The 18,946-nt window shown below is 38.9% G+C and overlaps 1 protein-coding gene across 1 annotated transcript in view; it reads left to right on the top strand.

Annotated features, from left to right (window-relative positions):
• Nucleotides 1–16,279, top strand: part of nsmfa (NMDA receptor synaptonuclear signaling and neuronal migration factor a) — a 37,504-nt gene extending 21,225 nt beyond the window's left edge. The window contains 10 exon segments of the mRNA XM_058056142.2: nt 3,673–3,725; nt 4,356–4,445; nt 7,778–7,908; nt 7,979–8,062; nt 8,143–8,176; nt 10,554–10,624; nt 10,694–10,773; nt 12,441–12,543; nt 13,608–13,683; nt 15,585–16,279. Coding sequence (XP_057912125.2) covers nt 3,673–3,725; nt 4,356–4,445; nt 7,778–7,908; nt 7,979–8,062; nt 8,143–8,176; nt 10,554–10,624; nt 10,694–10,773; nt 12,441–12,543; nt 13,608–13,683; nt 15,585–15,682 — 820 coding nt within the window. The 3' untranslated portion in view covers nt 15,683–16,279.
• Nucleotides 16,280–18,946: the final 2,667 nt, after the last annotated feature.

Below are 18,946 nucleotides of genomic sequence, written 5' to 3'. Positions count from 1 at the left end.
CCATGAGGATATGCAGTAGAAAATGAGTAGAGAATGAATGAATAATAATATTTATATAAATATTATATTATATTATTATATTATATAACCCAAGGTTATATTTATTTTGTGATTTTGTTTAATAACCAACATTATGTTGCACATTTTCAGGTAAAATTTGTAGAAATATTAGAAAATATATATATACTATAATATAAATAAAAATACAAAATAAAAAAATTAAAATATATGTGAAATATATATCAAAATATATACATCAATACAAAATATTTTTATGTTCACTGTGAATCCTGGATAAATTGATAGAAAGTACAAATAGATTGTATAAAAATTATAATAAAAAATACTAAAAAATAATTTCCCACTTCGATGTCACATCGCTGCTTCTTGCGGGCGTTAGCGGGTTTTCCGTACCATAAGGCACATCGGATTATTATAATCCTTAGTGTCAATTACGGAGTCTATAGTGCGGACAATACGGTACTTTCTAAGACCACCACAAATCCATGAATAATTCATAGACTCATTAAAAGATCTTATTTTTGTAGACTTGTTGCTAGGCGGACTTCATGAGTCACGATCTGGAACGATTTACGGCCGCCATCTTGACAGAGGTAAAGCGAGGCCAAAGATGAAGCTTGAGCGTTATGAGAGTCATCTTTAGGAGATTTATCTTGGAGGAGAACATCACGTCAAGAGTCATACACATGGTGCTTGATGAAGGAGCTCAAGTGGAACATTATGTGTCATTATTATTGATACACATACGCAGGTGGATATTTATCTTTTTTTTTTTTTACCCCATTAGAACATGTTTCCGTTTATACGCAAGGCTGAAAGCTTTTTGGTTAGTGTCCATGAAAGACGCCAAATGCCTTTTAAGTACATGTAGAATTATGCGCCATTGCTGAAACGGAACATTCATTTTTTCAAAAGCTGTCCCTCTCAGTAACGGCCATTTTGGATTATTTTGACAGATTTTCAAGGCACACGAAATATTATGTTCTTGGGCTACACAGACGGAAAAAAAGATGAGAATCCGTAATCGTAATCAGCAGTAGAAGTAGAACAGAGTTAAGTTTCATCAAAATATGGCTTTTTGTGAAGATACATAACTTTCACTTGGACATAAATGTAGCTATATACTATATTTAATGATGCCAAAACATAAACAACACAAAAATGGTTGTTTTACATGAAAATAACCTTTTTTTTGTTTTTACAAATATAACGGCATGAGCTTTTTACACTTTTCACATTTGTATAGAAATGTATAGAAATTTCCCCTCACTGCGTGATCTCTTCAACGCTACAAGATTCTGTGCCTTTTCACTTCCTGGTTGCTGTGCAGCGTCTATTCCAATGCTTATAAAATGCACTTCTTGGGGGGCTTAAAATGGCATCTCTCCTATTGTAGACTTGCATCATCATCATCTCTCAAAAATCTGACGTATATATACATCTTGAGGAGATTTTGACATTGTATGAGGACAGTGGTAAGATGTGCTGGAGATGTCACAGAAGAGTTCAAGGTGAATGAGAGGGACCCGATTGGAAGAGTGAGGTTACAGGGTGAAGAGATACAGAAGCGTGTGCAGGTAGGATGGAATGGGTGGAGAAGAAAGTGTCAGGCGTGATAGAAGATTATCAGAAAGACAGGAAGCAGAACTGGAGGTAGCAGAGATGAGGATGCTGAGGTTCTCATTGGGAGTGACCAGGATGGATAGGATCAGGAAGGAGTACATCAGAGGGACATTACATGTTAAGGCCTTGGACATAAAGTCAGAGAAGCCAGACTGAGATGGTTGGGACAGAGGAGAGATAGTCAATATATTGGTAGAAGGTGTAGAGGAAGACCAAGGAGGAGGTTCATGGATGTAGTGAAGGAGGACATGAGGGTAGTTGGTGTGAGAGAGACATCAAACAAAATTTGAAGATCAATCAGACAATTTGTCACATTTGTTTGGTACAGATGATGAAGACGACACCTTGAAGAAATACATAAGCCAGTTCCTGAACTCGTCTCAGCACCACCCAGTGGAAACAGGAAATGGAATGGGCATGCCCTCCAACTATTAATTAAATTAAAAAAATTCTAGCTTGTTTAAAACTATCTTGATGGATGTTCTTTTGTTTTACATTATTATTGTGTTTGGAATCAAAATTAACATAATTTCCGCTGTATAAGCCGCTACTTATTTCTTTAACTGCGGTTTATGCTGTGTTTTTATTTAATTTGTGGCTAAATTCTAATTTTTTTCTCATTTCCTTTACTTCAGTACTACTTCACGACCACCAATCACAACCTCAGTGAAGTCACTACAAGCTTGTCAACCCACTGGAAATCAGAGGAGGTTATTACTCAATAAAACAGTCTGACTCAGAGTGTCATTTGACAAAGAATCCGAAAAATCATCACACAGTAGCTTAACACTCAAAGGTAGCTAGGAAATATACAATAGAAGTACCAATATGAGTTTAAAATAAAAATTAAAACAAAAATTACATTTTCCCTTCATGCATTGTTTGTCCAAGCAAAGCATTGATTGGTGCTGCAATGATGTCAGCCTCCCTCTGGGCTCTGGACAGAGGCAGCCAGTATTACAGCCCCATGCATCTATTTTTTATGCTCCTCGTCCTCCAATGAAATGTTTTGCTCGGACGAAGTGCATTACGGCAGAATGTAAAACGTTTTTTTTTTATTTTAAACTTGTATTGCACTTTGCCGTCTTCTGAGTGTCAAGTTGCTGTGTGATGAGTTTATTGTTTGTAAGATGGCACCGTGAGTCAGACTGTTATTTTATTATATTATATTATATTAGTAATGAGGCGGCACGACATTCGAGTGGTTAGCGCGCAGACCTCACAGCTAGAAGACCAGGGTTCAATTCCACCCTCGGCCATCTCTGTGTGGAGTTTGCATGTTCTCCCTGTGCATGCGTGGGTTTTCTACGGTTTCCTCCCACATTCCAAAAACATGCTAGGTTAATTGGCCATTCCAAATTGTCCATAGGTATGAATGTGAGTGTGAATGGTTGTTTGTCTATATGTGCCCTGTGATTGGCTGGCCACCAGTCCAGGGTGTACCCCGCCTCTCGCCCGAAGACAGCTGGGATAGGCTCCAGCACCCCCCGCGACCCTCGTGAGGAAAAGTGGTAGAAAATGAATGAATGAATGAATGAATGAATGAATGAACGAATGGATGAATATTAGAAATGACTTCCTGTAATTTTCAAAGGGTTGACAAGCTCATGTTACTTTTTTGTAGCTCACGATTGGCTCCAGTCAAATAAGGAGCTACCTGATCCTCACCGCATGTCACGATTATAGTCTTGGTTTATATATGTATTATCTGTTTTTTCCTCTAAATTTAGAGGTTGTGGCTTATAAACTGAAAACATAACGTATAAAAGAACATAAAAATGTATACAATAAACTATAACATAAAACATTTATTTGTTACTTCCCTCCATCGTCATCTTGTGTGTGCGTGATGTAGCACGTACGTCTGCGACGCGACAATCAGGGGTTTCCCTTCGGCAACCTCCCATCCTGACAGGAACCTTTAATCATGCTGCACCCCTAATAACCTCCTTCTCTTACATGCTCTCCTTCCGCCGCCTCCTCCTCCTCCTCGTCCTCGTCCCCCTGCACGGCCGGTGTGCCCACTAGGAACTTCCGGAAGCATCTTCGGATGGTGGGCAGCAGGAGGATTAAAGCGCAGAGTGAGTCAGACGTGGTTGAAGTGCAAATGTGTTGTTCGCCTCGCCGCCATTTGTGTGTGCTTTTTTTTCTTTACGGCTGCTTTCAGTGTCAGGCTGCTGATGTTTTGATGCCGCCTCCTGGCTTTATATACACATTATGTGTGTGTGTGGGGGGGGCAACCCTGTAGGTGGTCCTTCATGTGTCTTTGAAGACTTTAAGCCGACTTATTGTTGAGAAATAATAGATGGTTGTCCATGAAGGCTGCTAGGGTATTGTGTGTTTTTACTTGAAGTAACGATGCCGATTTAGGGAACAGCTTCCTCTTCCCATCATTCTTGTGATTTGCTGCAAAAGGGAATGAAGTCAAGTTTTTAAATTCAAAATGTGTTTTCGTTCCGTGTATTTTGTTCATTTACTCAACTGCAGAGAGCACCAGGTGTCTATTAGTCATCTAATCCTAACCCAATGTCCCTGGAGGGAGGTGCAAGTTTGTGGTTTCACAGTGGCCGCCATTGGACGCCATTTGCACATTTGCATCCGCCTTTGCTTGTGTGCGTTTCAGCTCATTTGTCCAATCTTAGTGTTTGTGCATGTGTGCGCGTGTGCGTTACAATCTCTCCACCCCCCCACCCCCCCCACCTGCACTGTAGCGTTTGCTGAGCGTAGATCGAAGAGTTTCAGCCGCTCCTGGAGTGACCCCACCCCTGTCAAGACTGACTCTACTCATGAGCCCAGAGACAGTGAGTTCTCTCTCTCTCTCTCTCTCTCTCTCTCTCTCTCTCTCTCACACACACACACACACACACACACCGCGAGGTCAACAGCTGATCTGTGTGCTGATGACACCAACAGAAAATAATCAACAGTAATCCAACTAAATGTCATTTATTTCCACCTCTGCCTAACCCTAACCAAAGCCATTACCCCAAAGCTCATCCTAAACAAAAACAAAAACTCTAACCTAAAAAGAAACCCACAAGCTAAACCTAAACCCTGATCTAAACCTAACCCTAACCAATGCCTTGTTCTTTACCCAAACCAAACCCAACCCGAACCCCGAACCCTAACCCCAACCCCAACCCCAACCCCAACCCCAACCCCCAAACCCTAAACCCTAACCCCCTAAAATCAAAACCCTAGCCCCACAGAGAGCCCTAACCCGAACCCCCTAAAACCAAAACCGTAGCCCCAGAGAGTCCTAACCCGAACCCCCTAAAACCAAAACCGTAGCCCCACAGAGAGCCCTAACCCGAACCCCCTAAAACCAAAAACGTAGCCCCACAGAGAGCCCTAACCCGAACCCCCTAAAACCAAAACCGTAGCCCCACAAAGAGCCCTAACCCGAACCCCCTAAAACCAAAACCGTAGCCCCACAGAGAGCCCTAACCCGAACCCCCTAAAACCAAAACCGTAGCCCCACAGAGAGCCCTAACCCGAACCCCCTAAAACCAAAACCGTAGCCCCACAGAGAGCCCTAACCCCCAAAGCAACTCCAACCCCTAAACCAACCAAAACCGTAGCCCCACAGAAAACCCTAACCCCCAAAGCAACTCCAACCCCTAAACCAACCCTAACCAAAGCCCTTACCCTAACCCCCAAACCAACCCTAGCCCTAACCAAAACCCTAGCCTTACAGAGAACCCTAACCCCAACCCCCAAAGCAACTCCAACCCCCAAACTAACCCTAACCAATACCCTAACCCCCAAACCAACCCCAGCCCTAACCAAAACCCTAGCCTTACAGAGAACCCCAACCCTTCACCCCCAAACCAACCCCAACCCTAACCCCCAAAGCAACTCCAACCCCCAAACCAACCCTAGCCCTAACCAAAACCCTAGCCTTACAGAGAACCCTAACCCCAACCCCCAAAGCAACTCCAACCCCCAAACTAACCCTAACCAATACCCTAACCCCCAAACCAACCCCAGCCCTAACCAAAACCCTAGCCTTACAGAGAACCCCAACCCTTCACCCCCAAACCAACCCCAACCCTAACCCCCAAAGCAACTCCAACCCCCAAACCAACCCTAGGCCTAACTAAAACCCTAGCCCAAACCAACCCTAACCAAAACCCAAACCTTGCAGAGTGCCCCAACCCTAACCCCCAAACCAACCCAACCCTAACCCTACCCCCCCCCAAGCAACTCCAATGTATGAAAAGTGTATCTGGTGGCATATAGATGACATTGTGTTGCCAAGGGTCCCTGAACACAACACACATAAAAGAGTCCAACTCGCTGTCTCTGCCGTCCAATCTGAGCGTGTCTGTCCTCTAACTTTCCAATGAGTCCAACCTTGTGCTGCTCTCCCTGTGAGTATGTCCCGTTCAGCCAACGTCTTGGAGTGTTGTGTCGGAGTGATGAACGCGTGGGTGTGGCCTATCAATGAAGACTGCTAGCATGAGGCGCATGTGCTCGTTTGGTGTCTCTGTGCTTTTATGTTTTGTCCCCCACGTCCATCTTCACAGTGAGATCCGTGTACCATCAGTGACCATCTGACGTGTCGTTCCTGAAGAAAAGCTCTTTGTTTTGTGAAGAGAATGTTGATGCTGGAGTGTACTTGTCATTCTCGTCTTCTCGTCCTCTTCAAATCCACTCTGAAACCAGGATAAGAAAAGCCAAAGGCGCTAAAGATACGGTATAAAGTCTTTGTGTCCTCGAACTCGTCGACTCCTCAACACTGCACACAAAAGAGGAATGGATCAACATCTGCATCTTTTATCAATATTACTGCAATATAATAATTAATTTAATTTAATTTTTAATTTAATTTTTAATTTAATTTTTAATTTATTTTTTAATTTAATTTTTAATTTAATTTTTAATTTAATTTTTAATTTAATTTTTAATTTAATTTAATATTAAATAAAATATAGCGTACATTTTCTTGAATATTTCAACTCTGTTCTACTACAATAATATTCAGAGTTTATTTGGGGAAAATTATTCTCATTAGAAAATAAACTTTTTACAGCAGTTTTTTTTCCATTGATGCTTTTTTTTCCCAACTATTTCAACATTTTTTTATCATAATTATGATTATATTAAAAGTTGTCGCTTAAGTTTCACTTATAGCTTATATAATTGTATAAAACGTTATACAATTATGTGAATAAAGTCATAGTACTGCGAAGAGAAAATTTATGAAGATTATTTCAAAAGAATGGTGAAATATTTGGAAAATTACAGCAAAAAAAGGGAAAAGCAGCAAGATATTAGAATATATTGATATTAATAAGACTTTTTTTATCTATATGACAAAGCCGAGGTGCAGTTTTATCATGAGACTTTTTCTTTAAGACTGTCACTCAATTCAAATATTTAATCCCGATTAAACACATTTACCATAGTTAACTAAGAAATAGTTATAATTAATCACAGATCTATAACTATTTTATTTATTTTTAACTATTTTATTTATTTATTTATTTTTACTATAATTATAATTATGATGTTTTTATCATTGTGCCTGAGATCATTCAAAGCTGCTATAAAATTACGTTATGTAAATTATGTTACGGCAATCAGGTCTGGTGCTTGTTTGTCCCACCGAACAACCGCAGACACCTAATGACTAATGTTGGAGCCTACATTCACTATTTGAATGCGTCTTCTGAATGCCTAAGATTTTTATTTTTCAATTAAATTATTAATTATTTTTAATGATTTTAAATTATTAATTATTTCATTGAAGTTTTTTTTAAATAACTTCATTTCGGCAAAAAAGATTTTTTTTTTAGCTTTTTAGATTAGCTTTTTTTGCAATTAGCTTATTGTGAAACTAACCCTAACCCTAACCCTAAGCAGCAGGATTTATTTATGAACATGTTTTCAAGACCGTGATGGAGTCAAGCCACAAATTCTGTGATTTGGTTCTTGCATCCATCTCTTTCTGCCGAGGGAAAGCAACATTTTGAGACTTTGTAATTCTTCGGGCAGCTGCCATTTCTTCCCGCGGCTTCCATCAATCACGAGCGCAGCTTCCCCTCCAGCCTCCCTCAACTTACATGCTAGCTTTGTTTTGGTTTTTCAATGCTGAAGCTCACCGGCGTGCGTCGTCTCTCCTTCCAAGGTGGAGACCTGCAGACATCCTGCGGCACTCTGGACGAGGGCGGCGTTGATGACTCAGCCGACTGGGAGGAGGAGAGGGAGATGGAGCGGCTCGCCTGCGAGGGAGACGACTTTGTACCTCCGAAGATCATGGTGAGGAACCCCGACTGGAGCGGCGTTATGCGGGACTTCACGCTGACCTGTCGTTTACGTCTCCTTATAGCTGATCTCCTCCAAGGTCCCCAAGGCGGAGTACGTGCCCACCATCATCCGCAGGGACGACCCCTCCATCATCCCCATCCTCTACGTGAGTCAAGGAAACATCAATCTGGACACATTTGATATGAAGACAGACATTATCAACTTTTTTTGTCTCCTCCTACTTAGGACCACGAACACGCAACCTTTGATGACATTTTGGGTGAGTCACTGTTCGGAATATAATGAACCCCCCCGTGGCGTCCCGCAGGGTTCTTTCCCGGAGCCATTAATGTTTCACGTCTTCTTCTATGACGGCTTGGCCGATGATAATTTCATCTACCTTTGCCTCACCTCGTGTGATTGACACATGGAAGGATGCAGAGATACTTCAAAGACATCCGCCTGTACATAAAGACGTCAAAAATAACCCAAGGCTACCACCTTCACGCTCGCTTTCATTGGCTTCATCTTCAAAAACAGCAATACAGTTCATATATTTTTAATGTTTAAAAAAAAAACACATTCTGATCAATTTAGTGTCATTTAAAATGCTTTGACATGACCTTTTTGTGCTACACACACAGTCCAAGGGTTAGAGTTCAAGTCATGTTTTTGTATAATCTGTAAGAAGGAACAATATGAAGACTTCATTAGCCAAAACATATGCATTGATATCAGAAACATGAGGAAAATAAAGCAAAAACACAAATTGTTCAAAAAAAACATAGCAATTTTTTCCCGTGCAAATCCAATTAATCTTTTCCAGACACCCAAAAATACTTTTTATAGAGAATATTATGTATTTACATGCAGAAAATAATTACAAATAATATAAAATCAATAATAGGCTGCACGACAGACAAGTGGTTAGCTCTCAGGCCACACAGCTAGGAGACCCAAGTTCGATTCCACACTCTGTGATTGGCTGGCCACCAGTCCAGGGTGTACCCCGCATCTGAATGAATGTTATAACTAATATATGTATTATTTATATTAGTATATTATTATATATTATATATATATATATATATATATATATATATATATATATATATAAACATGTCCGAGCATTTGTGTGCATTATTTATCGACATCTGGCCAATCAGCATGAGAGCTGCATGTGTTCATTTGTTCATCATGCACTTTCACTTGTGACACACCAAAGTCAGGCAGTATGTTTATACCAGGGGTGTCCAAAGTGTGGCCCGCGGGACAATGTAAAAACAAAGAAAAAAGGCAGAGTGTGAAAATAAAAATCATATGAATAATTATTACTGACAGGAAGCTAATAAATTAAATACATGTAAAAACAGCTTTTTCTTAGCCTTTTTATTAATAAAAAAATATTTCTATAAATATTAAAGTGTTTTTTGATTTTTCAACATCTGTGGAAAATGTTTGGACGCCCCTGAACCGTAAACACCGTCAGACCCCGGTTTTTAAACGCCCAAATTTTCACATTTGTTTTCAACAAAAAACAAATGTAGTATGTGAATGAACTGATAATTTCATAAAACTATATTTATTACTAATATTTATTAATTCATAGTATATCCTAAATAATATATGTATTTGTTTATGTAATAATATTTGTTATAATTATTTCAGATTGTTTTATGCAAATAAATCTATACTAATTATTCTCGACAAAATGTACTATTTAAATCAATTTACCACCAATAATTATATACAATTATTTAATTGAATGTTGGCTGCACGGATGTAGAGTGGTTCGCGCACAGGCCACACAGCTAGGTGACACGAGTTCAATTCCGGGCATCTCTGTGTGGAGGTCACACCCTGGACTGGTGGCCAGCCAATCACAGGGCACATATAGACAAACAACCATTCACACTCACATTCATACCTATGGACAATTTGGAGTCGCTAATTAACCTAGCATAAAAAGCATTTTTGTTCATATTTTTGGGTGTCTGGAACAGAACAAGGGCTGCACGGCGGTCGAGTGGTTAGCACGCAGGCCTCACAGCGAGGAGACCTGAGTTCCATCCCACCCTCGGCCATCTCTGTGTGGAGTTTGCATGTTCTCCCCGTGCATGCGTGGGTTTTCTCCGGGTACTCCGGTTTCCTCCCACATTCCAAAAACACTTTGATACTTATAGAAATATTTTTATTTAATAAAAAGGCGAAGAAAAAGCTGTTTTTACATGTATGTAATTTATTAGCTTTGTATCAGTAATAATCATTCGTATGAATATTTCAGATTTTTATTTTCACACTCTACCTTTTTCCTTTGTTTCTACATTGTCCCATGGGCCGCACTTTGGACACCCCTGGTATAAACATACTGCCTGACTTTTAATGGACTCTGGTGTGTCACAAGTCAAAGTGCACGATGAACAAATGATCGCGCGCCACCTCCTTGGAGTTTGTAGCAGATAATCAACGGCGCAGCTCTCACGCTTATTGACGAGGTGTCGATAAATAACTCACACAAACGCTCGGACGCTCCTCCGTGGCCGTGTTTTCATTGAGTCGCCGTACGTCACCTCTCCCGTCTCCATGACGCGTCGTCGATTCCAACAACAGTTGAAACAGTGACGTTTTCTATCCAAGCTTTTTCCGTTTTTTCACAGAGGAGATCGAGAAGAAGCTCACAGCCTACAGGAGAGGAAGCAAGTTCTGGAGGATGCTCATCTTTTGTCAGGTGGGGGGACATGATGGCGGCTGATCATCAGAAGAAGAACTAACAATAGCTGCTTTAAATCTCTCTTAGGGAGGCCCGGGTCATCTCTACCTGCTGAAGAATAAAGTAGCGACTTTTGCAAAAGTGGAGAAGGAAGAGGACATGAGCCAGTGAGTTGGGGGCCATTTCTTTGAGGCGACTGTCTATCCTCGTGAAGGAGGACTGGGGCCACACCGGAAACTAAATGAGTGGAAATTCCTGAAAAAATGGGCTGAATATTTAAAGATAATGCTTTGTGTGATTTGCAGGCCCATAAAAAATGAGCTATGGGTCACAAATGGCATGAATTAAGAAAATTAAATGAAAGTCAAATACATATAAATAAATGTAAATAAAATTAAAATGAATAAACATAAATAACACATTTTATTCAATAAAAATACAATAAAAAATAATATATATAAAATAACTGCTAATACAATAAAAATAAATAGAAATAAAAATACAATACATTTTTAAAAATTCTAAATAAATAAATTTTTAAAAAGAGAATTTAAATGATGACGTTTGACTCCCACATATCAATATCACGTATCGTTATTGGCAGATATGGATGAGCCGATACAGGACCCGCAACTATTTTTACATTATTTTAATGTAATTGTTGTATTATGTATATATATTTCTTATATTTATTTATTTTTCTATGGGCTAAGCATGTTGGCGGGAGATCTGGGTTGAAATCTCAATATGTATGTTTTTAAAATAGTATTACTTTCATTACTTTTTTTTTATTAATTTAAATTTGATTTTAGATACATTTTAAATTCTTTTGTATTTAATTTTAAATAAAAGGTTAATAAAAATGAGAGTAATACTGTTTTAAAAACTAATCAAATAATCAAATATTGAGATTGAGAGGCCATAGAAAAATAAATACATAAAAAATATACAAATAAAATATTATATATATGTATATATATTTTTATGTAATTGTATTATATACATATATAGAAAAAATATATAATATATATTTTTTCCTATCAAATATATATCAAATTATTATTGTATTATATATATAGAAATATATGTATGTATATATGTATATATATGTGTGTGTGTATATATATATATATATATATATATAAATACAATATTATATATGTATATATATTTTTATAATATTTTATATATTTACAATATATTATTAAACATATTTAATATTTATAATATTATTATTAAATATAATATTTATATATTTTTTAATATATGTTTCCTGGATATTTTATATATATCTATATATACAATTACATTACAAAATACTAAAAATGTAAAATAACAATAAAAATAGTTGTGGTCGCTGTTGGCATAACAATGAGCTACTGTATCGGCTCATCCATATGTGCCAATCTGTATTTCATTGGCAATGGGCTTTGCTAGCGACGCGGACAACGCAGGAAGAATCACTCTGAGTTGTTTGGCTCTATTTTCATAGCTTGCACTGCTCACTGCAATATATTACACAAGCGGTATTTATCTGTGAAATTCGTCCAGTGGAAGAACGTATGGTGTTGATTGCACCACATACTCGCTGTGTTCATTACACGACATTAGCTCGAGGGAACAACTGCTGCTGCTGGACAATCATTTCATCTCCAAAAAGGGGGGTGCTGCAGAAACATCTTGTGAACCACTGGGCTAAACTGCATCCTCAAGTCTTTGAAAGCTTTATTTTGCCCGAGACACTAGTGGTAGATGATGAAATGTTCTATCTGTCTCTAGACAGCAGGACTAGCTTATAAAAGACATGTTTGTGTCTTTGGGTGATTTTCCTCAGATTCTGGAGACGACTGAGCCGACTGATGAGTAAAGTCAACCCGGAGCCCAACCTCATCCACATCATGGGATGCTACGTCTTGGGGAACCCCAATGGAGAGAAGGTAGGAACACCATCACCACCTTAAATGTTAAAAATGTTCTAAGGCAAAATGTTGTGTTGCTGCTGGATGTTCACCGTATCCCAGTTCTGCTCTAAGCTTGTTTTCTTTTTAAAAAGAAGAAGGTTTCAGACTAAATTAGACAAAGCAAGTGCAGAGAATGAGTGGCAAATGGTTCTGTTCTTTGCAGTGATCATTTCACTGATGACTGCTACCAAGGACACACCTCTATGTGAAGCATTTGGCTTGAAAGTACGGTATAATCACATTTTGAAAAAGAATGCTATTTCTCGATGAAATTGTAGAAAAAAAAACATCACAGCTGCTACAGGACAGAGTAAGTCCTGTCTTGTTTACATAATGTCTTCCTAACACTATTCCATGATAGTGACAAGGCTGCATTTCCGGAAATGAGGCTGAACTTTGAGAGCTAGCTTGTCGCTAGCTAGCGCTACAAACTCTAAATGTCTGTTTGATTTCAACTATTGACCAATATATTACAAACATATTACATATTTAAGGGCGGCACGGGGGTCTAGTGGTTAGCGCACAGACCTCACAGCTAGGAGACCAGGGTTCAATTCCACCCTCGGCCATCTCTGTGTGGAGTTTTGCATGTTCTCCTCCAGGTACTCCGGTTTCCTCCCACATTCCAAAAACATGCTAGGTTAATTAGCGACTCCAAATTGTCCATAGGTATGAATGTGAGTGTGAATGGTTGTTTGTCTATATGTGCCCTGTGATTGGCTGGCCACCAGTCCAGGGTGTATCCCGCCTCTCGCCCGAAGACAGCTGGGATAGGCTCCAGCACCCCCGCGACCCTCGTGAGGAAAAAGCGGTAGAAAATGAATGAATGAATGACACATTTAAGCAAAGTCGATAAATCACGTCAGGGCCCCTTAAAAACGACACCCCGCTGCACTAAAACGTTCCCCTTCAAATTAAAGGGCAAAGACTGGGTAGTTTTGTGTGTTTTAAGGAGTAACCAAGCGGTTGTGTTTTTTTGCGTATCCAAGCGTGCGGCGGAGCTTTGATTGTCTTTGTGCTTTCTTATCTGCGGCCAACAGCTGTTCCAGAAATTGAAGAATCTGATGAGGCCTTATTCTGTGGAGTTTGAATCCCCGCTGGAGCTTTCCGCGCAGGGTGAGTAAACACACAGCCATGGAAAAAAAGCGCTTGATACCGCTGATACTTTATGGATACCTCAGAATAGATTCTGTGTTTATTTGATGGGATGGAGGTTTCGGTCCACAGTGACGTGTCAGCCAGTCCTTTGTACCCAAGAAGATCAGAACACATAAACACAATTTTTTTTAAATCTAATTTTACTATCACAAAAATAAATGTTTTTTTCTAAAAAAAAAAAAAAAAAATCTAATAAGATGCTGACTGACTTTTGAAATATAAAAAGTCAAAAACCTACCACTTCCACACAGAATAGGAGGATAACTTTTCTTCACTCTGTCATGTTGGACATGCCATGGCTGGCTTCATGCAGACTTAATCCTTTGTGTCACTACTGCCACCTAGTGACCACAGTACTACATGACAATTGCATGTAAATACAGTATGTACTATATGTACAAACTACTCAAAGAAGATAATTATCGATTTACATACAGAAAAAAATGCTCAAAATACAAAATAATATAATGTAATAATTAACATGCTTTTAATATATTATAAATAATATACATTTTGGAATTGTTTTTGATAAATATTTTTTTATGTTTTAAAATTCATCTAAATTATACATCATCTTGAAAACAGAATCATAGGAAAAGTGTTGAAAAAGCGTTGAGATGTGACTGTATAGTCCGGCAGTGTCCAAACCTTTCCCACTACTCTTCAACTACTGTAATACTACTTTATTCTTGTAACACTGTGACGTCTTTATTGACATGAACGAGGGCTGTTAACGCACCAAAAGTTAATCACCAGATTAAAACGTGATAAGATTTCTCGTCTGGTGGGCTCTTGGTCTGGGACGATAATAATTCGATAAATTCATGACACAATCTATGAAAATGAACTTGAACTGTTTGCCTGCTGTAATATATTGCAAGTCCGTTTTTGTTTATTCCGTAGAACAGCGGCACAATCGGAATGAGGCGGGGCCGCTAGCATACACACAGAGTGCGGAAGAGTGTAACTTAGTAGAAATTATAAGAGTAGATAATGCTTGGAAAACCATCAAACCTGAATGGAATGGTCCAAAAATACCTTCAACCAGAAACCAGACTCTCATTGGAAGCTATAGGAAGCACTTATTTCTGATAGCAAGGAGGATCTACTAAATACTGATGTTATTTTTCTCCCCAAATTTATGCACCTGCTTACTTTTGTTGAAATAATCATTGCACACTTTCAAATAAACTTCATTTCACTTCAAAAATCATTCTTAATAACCCATTATAATAGAAATAATTGTAACACTGCTTTATTCTTGCAGGATTTTTAAAATAAAAATGTCATTAATGTAAAAAAAATAGTGGTTAGCGCGCAGACCTCACAGCTAGGAGGACCAGGGTTCGATTCCACCCTCGGCCATTTCTGTGTGGAGTTTGCATGTTTTCCCCGTGCATGCGTGGGTTTTCTCCGGGTACTCCGGTTTCCTCCCACATTCCAAAAACATGCTAGGTTAATTAGCGACTCCAAATTGCCCATAGGTATGAATGTGAGTGTGAATGGTTGTTTGTCTATATGTGCCCTGTGATTGGCTGGCCACCAGTCCAGGGTGTACCCCGCCTCTCGCCCGAAGACAGCTGGGATAGGCTGCAGCACCCCCGTGACCCTCGTTAGGAAAAAGCGGTAGAAAATGAATGAATGATGCACAATGACCTCACTTTGAAATGAGACTGTACTTTCATTTTCAGCCACAAGAGGGCAGCAGTTTACCAGTAATCACCCACACAGGCCCGCCCATCCTAGTCGTGTATTTGTTTATTTATGAGTAGCACTTACATGCAAATTAGTACTTCAGATTGAGGTTACAGAACATGGAATAAAAAGTGAAATATGTCAACGTTTTGTGTCCCCTGAAGGCAAAGAGATGATCGAGATGTACTTTGACTTCCGGCTGTACCGCCTTTGGAAGACACGCCAGCATTCCAAACTGTTGGACTATGAGGACTTTTTGTGACGAAAGACACCCGAGAGAGGAAGAGGAAGGTGAGGATGACGTTGCTAACCTCTCGTGCCACGGGGACTATCTCTCTATCTCACCACTTTGATTCTCTCAAGCAGTTGAAATAAGAGAAAAAAAACCAAGTAGGGAGATGGACTGTTACCATCTCTCCCAACAGTCAACCATGAGGCTAATATCGTGGCGTGGTGCGTATGATCCATGACTAATCCATACATCCACCCATGGTGTCTGTCGTGTATGAATAGATCCCCAGTAGAAGCCCGGTCAGATGCATCCTTTCTTCTTCATGTGCATTTGCTGTGACCTTCCTTTTCTTCTCCTCTTCTCTTCTAACTCAGGTTTTCAGCCATTAAGTAACAATTGTGTCTCTTGGCTCAGCATATTGTAATCGCCAGTGTGTGAATGTGTTTGCTTACTGTGGGGGAAAAAAAAATAAGAAGCTCAATGTATTTATTCATTTTCCTGCTGTGATGTCAAGAAGGATGTAATAGCCATCCATCAACTTGTTGCTCTGATGATTACCCCCAAGAATAAAAGTACCCACCCCCGAAAATCCCTCTATACACCTTTAGGGATGGGCATTTATCTACATTCCCATGCAGGACTTCTGTTTTTTTTATATTTAAGTGTAGTTTGTGCTCACTGAGCAGAAGAACTGGAACAAACCAGAATGTGACCTGTTGGTTTGCCCTAATCCAATACCGCTACCACATCACTGCAATCAGGAGAACCAGAGTATAGAGCGGGAGGAGCCACCTGGCGTGGCCCAGCAAGGTGCACCGTATTCGGGCACACACGCTCCGAGCAGCCGGTGTGACGCCACGGACGTCTCCGGCAAAACTTTTGTATTTTTCAAATGCCGCGGCGCTGGCGTTTCAGGTGGCTGAGAAGGTTTTTCGTGTTTACAAGTGAGGGCAGGGGAAGTTACGACAGGCCGATGAACGATGAACAGGCAGGAGAAAAGAGGAGCGTTTGATTTGCTCACCCGCACGGTACAGGTAATCTATTAATTTTTTAAAAATGATGGGTTATTGGAGCTATTTTATATTATGTTATGTTATGCTATGCTATTTTATTATAATTTTTTTTAAATTTAATTTTATATTTTATTTTATTCTCTATTCTATTCAATTTTTTCAGAGCTCTTTTTAATCAGATTTATCATAATTCCTTACATTTAGCTATTTTATTTCTGCCTGATCTGATCTAGCATGTTATGTTATATTATATTATGTTATGTTATGCTATGCTATGCTATTCTATTTTTTTTCGGAGCTCATTTTAATGTTATCAGATTTATCATAATTCCTGACATTTAGCTCCTAAAATGGCCTCTCATATAAAAATGTAATATATATATTTTTGTCCCACTTTCACCGCATCTTTTCAACAACAGATAGACTTTTTAATATTTTATTTCTGCCTGATCTGATCTAGCATGTTATGTTATATTATGTTATGCTATGCTATGTTATTCTATTCTATTTTTTTCGGAGCTCTTTTTAATGTTATCAGATTTATCATAATTCCTGACATTTAGCTCCCAAAATGGCCTCTCATATAAAAATGTAATATATATATTTTTGTCCCACTTTCACCGCATCTTTTCAACAACAATATTTTATTTCTGCCTGAACATAAACAAAATATGCAATTTTTTCCCCCTAAAACGTATTACTACAATGTATGTCAATTGAAGAGGTTCAAGTCCAATGGAGAGCTTGAAATGGTACAAAGGTTTAAGTTAAAAGATGAAGTCACAATTGAAGAGAAGTAAACCATCTTAACACTAAAAATGTTGTTTTTCCTCCAAAGAAATAGGAGTGTTCTAAAACTTTAGACTGGTCGTGTACATCTTCTATAAGATATACCATACATATGATGCATATGAAATAGATATACAGTATATTGTTGTTAATCTTCACCATTCCGGATTGTTATAATGTTTCAGATATTAAGATGTAAGTTTCTGTAATCATTTCTAGGTTCAAAAATAAGCTTTTTCCCAAAATGGAATATTTACTGTGAGGTTATTACAGCCTTGATCTCACTAATTGATAACATGATATTGATTTTGATGTACAGTTATCCCTCATTTATGGCGCTTAATTATTTCCGGACCTCGCCGTGACGATGACGTTCACCAAGTAGGACTCCTTATTTATAAATGGAATATGTTGATAGTTATGGCATAGAACACCTACTAATGTGTTTTTTATAACATGATTAGAGCCTTCTGGACATGAAATAACACCCCTATAGTCAGCCTTTACACTTGCAATCTAGTAGACATAATCAAGAAAAGCCATTTAAGGCAGTTTACATTGGAGGGGAGCAGAATTGACGGCGGACAGGAAGTGAAGTCAGGAAAAAAAAATTTTTTACTTTATCAGAGCCCTGTAGACGTGACATAACACCCCTATAGTCACCATTAGACTCCTATTTTTCAGTGTTTACTCCAGAACTATTATGCTCCAGATGGCCGATAGCTCGCAAGCTAACAAGCTAGCGAGCTAACAAGTTAGCCCCTTCAGAAAGGGTTTCAAACGGAGCAGGGAAGCTGGAGATGCCACTTACCACTTCCAGACAGAATAGGAGAACTGTTTTGTCCGCGATGTAGCGAGGGACGACTGCATTATTATTATTTTTCTTACCCTTAGGTCCCAAAACATCCCTCTGATTGAATCAATGATTATGCCCATCCCTAATACCTTTATACCTTTTTTTTGGGAGGGGGGGGGCAATGTACAGAAGGTGAAACAAAAAGGGCTTTGACGAGAGTGAAAATTGAAAAAGCTCAAGTAGAACTGAAATACAATAAAAGGGCAACTCCATGAATAAAAGCATGTGTTTGTGTTTGCAATGAATACTTTCTTCATATGTTGTCTGCAAGTAGGGATCCCACATGGATCCCACATAGATCAACTGTACATTTTTCTATTGATTTAGGGTAATTGATTTAGTTGCACAGGGCCCTTCCTGATTTCTTATTTTTGTCACACTAAAACACAACTGAACACAAAATACTGTTTTTAAATGAATAAAAAGAATCAAAATCCAAAGCTATACATGGCCCAGTGTGAAAAAGTGATTCCTCCCTACAGTTAAGTAGCCACCCTTAGCAGCAACAACTGCAATCAAGCGTTTGTGATAACTTGCAATGAGTCTCTTACAGCCGTGGGGGAATTTTGAACCTGCTGGTGTGTTTTTGTATCATGGTCCTGCTGCAGTTTGAGGTCACCAACAGATGGTCGGACA

Source organism: Doryrhamphus excisus, linkage group LG19 (assembly GCF_037039965.1).
Source record: "Doryrhamphus excisus strain RoL-2023G ecotype Guam linkage group LG19, RoL_Dexc_Guam_v1.1, whole genome shotgun sequence".
Lineage (NCBI taxonomy): Eukaryota > Metazoa > Chordata > Actinopteri > Syngnathiformes > Syngnathidae > Doryrhamphus > Doryrhamphus excisus.
This window is presented reverse-complemented; position numbering and strand designations above follow the sequence as displayed.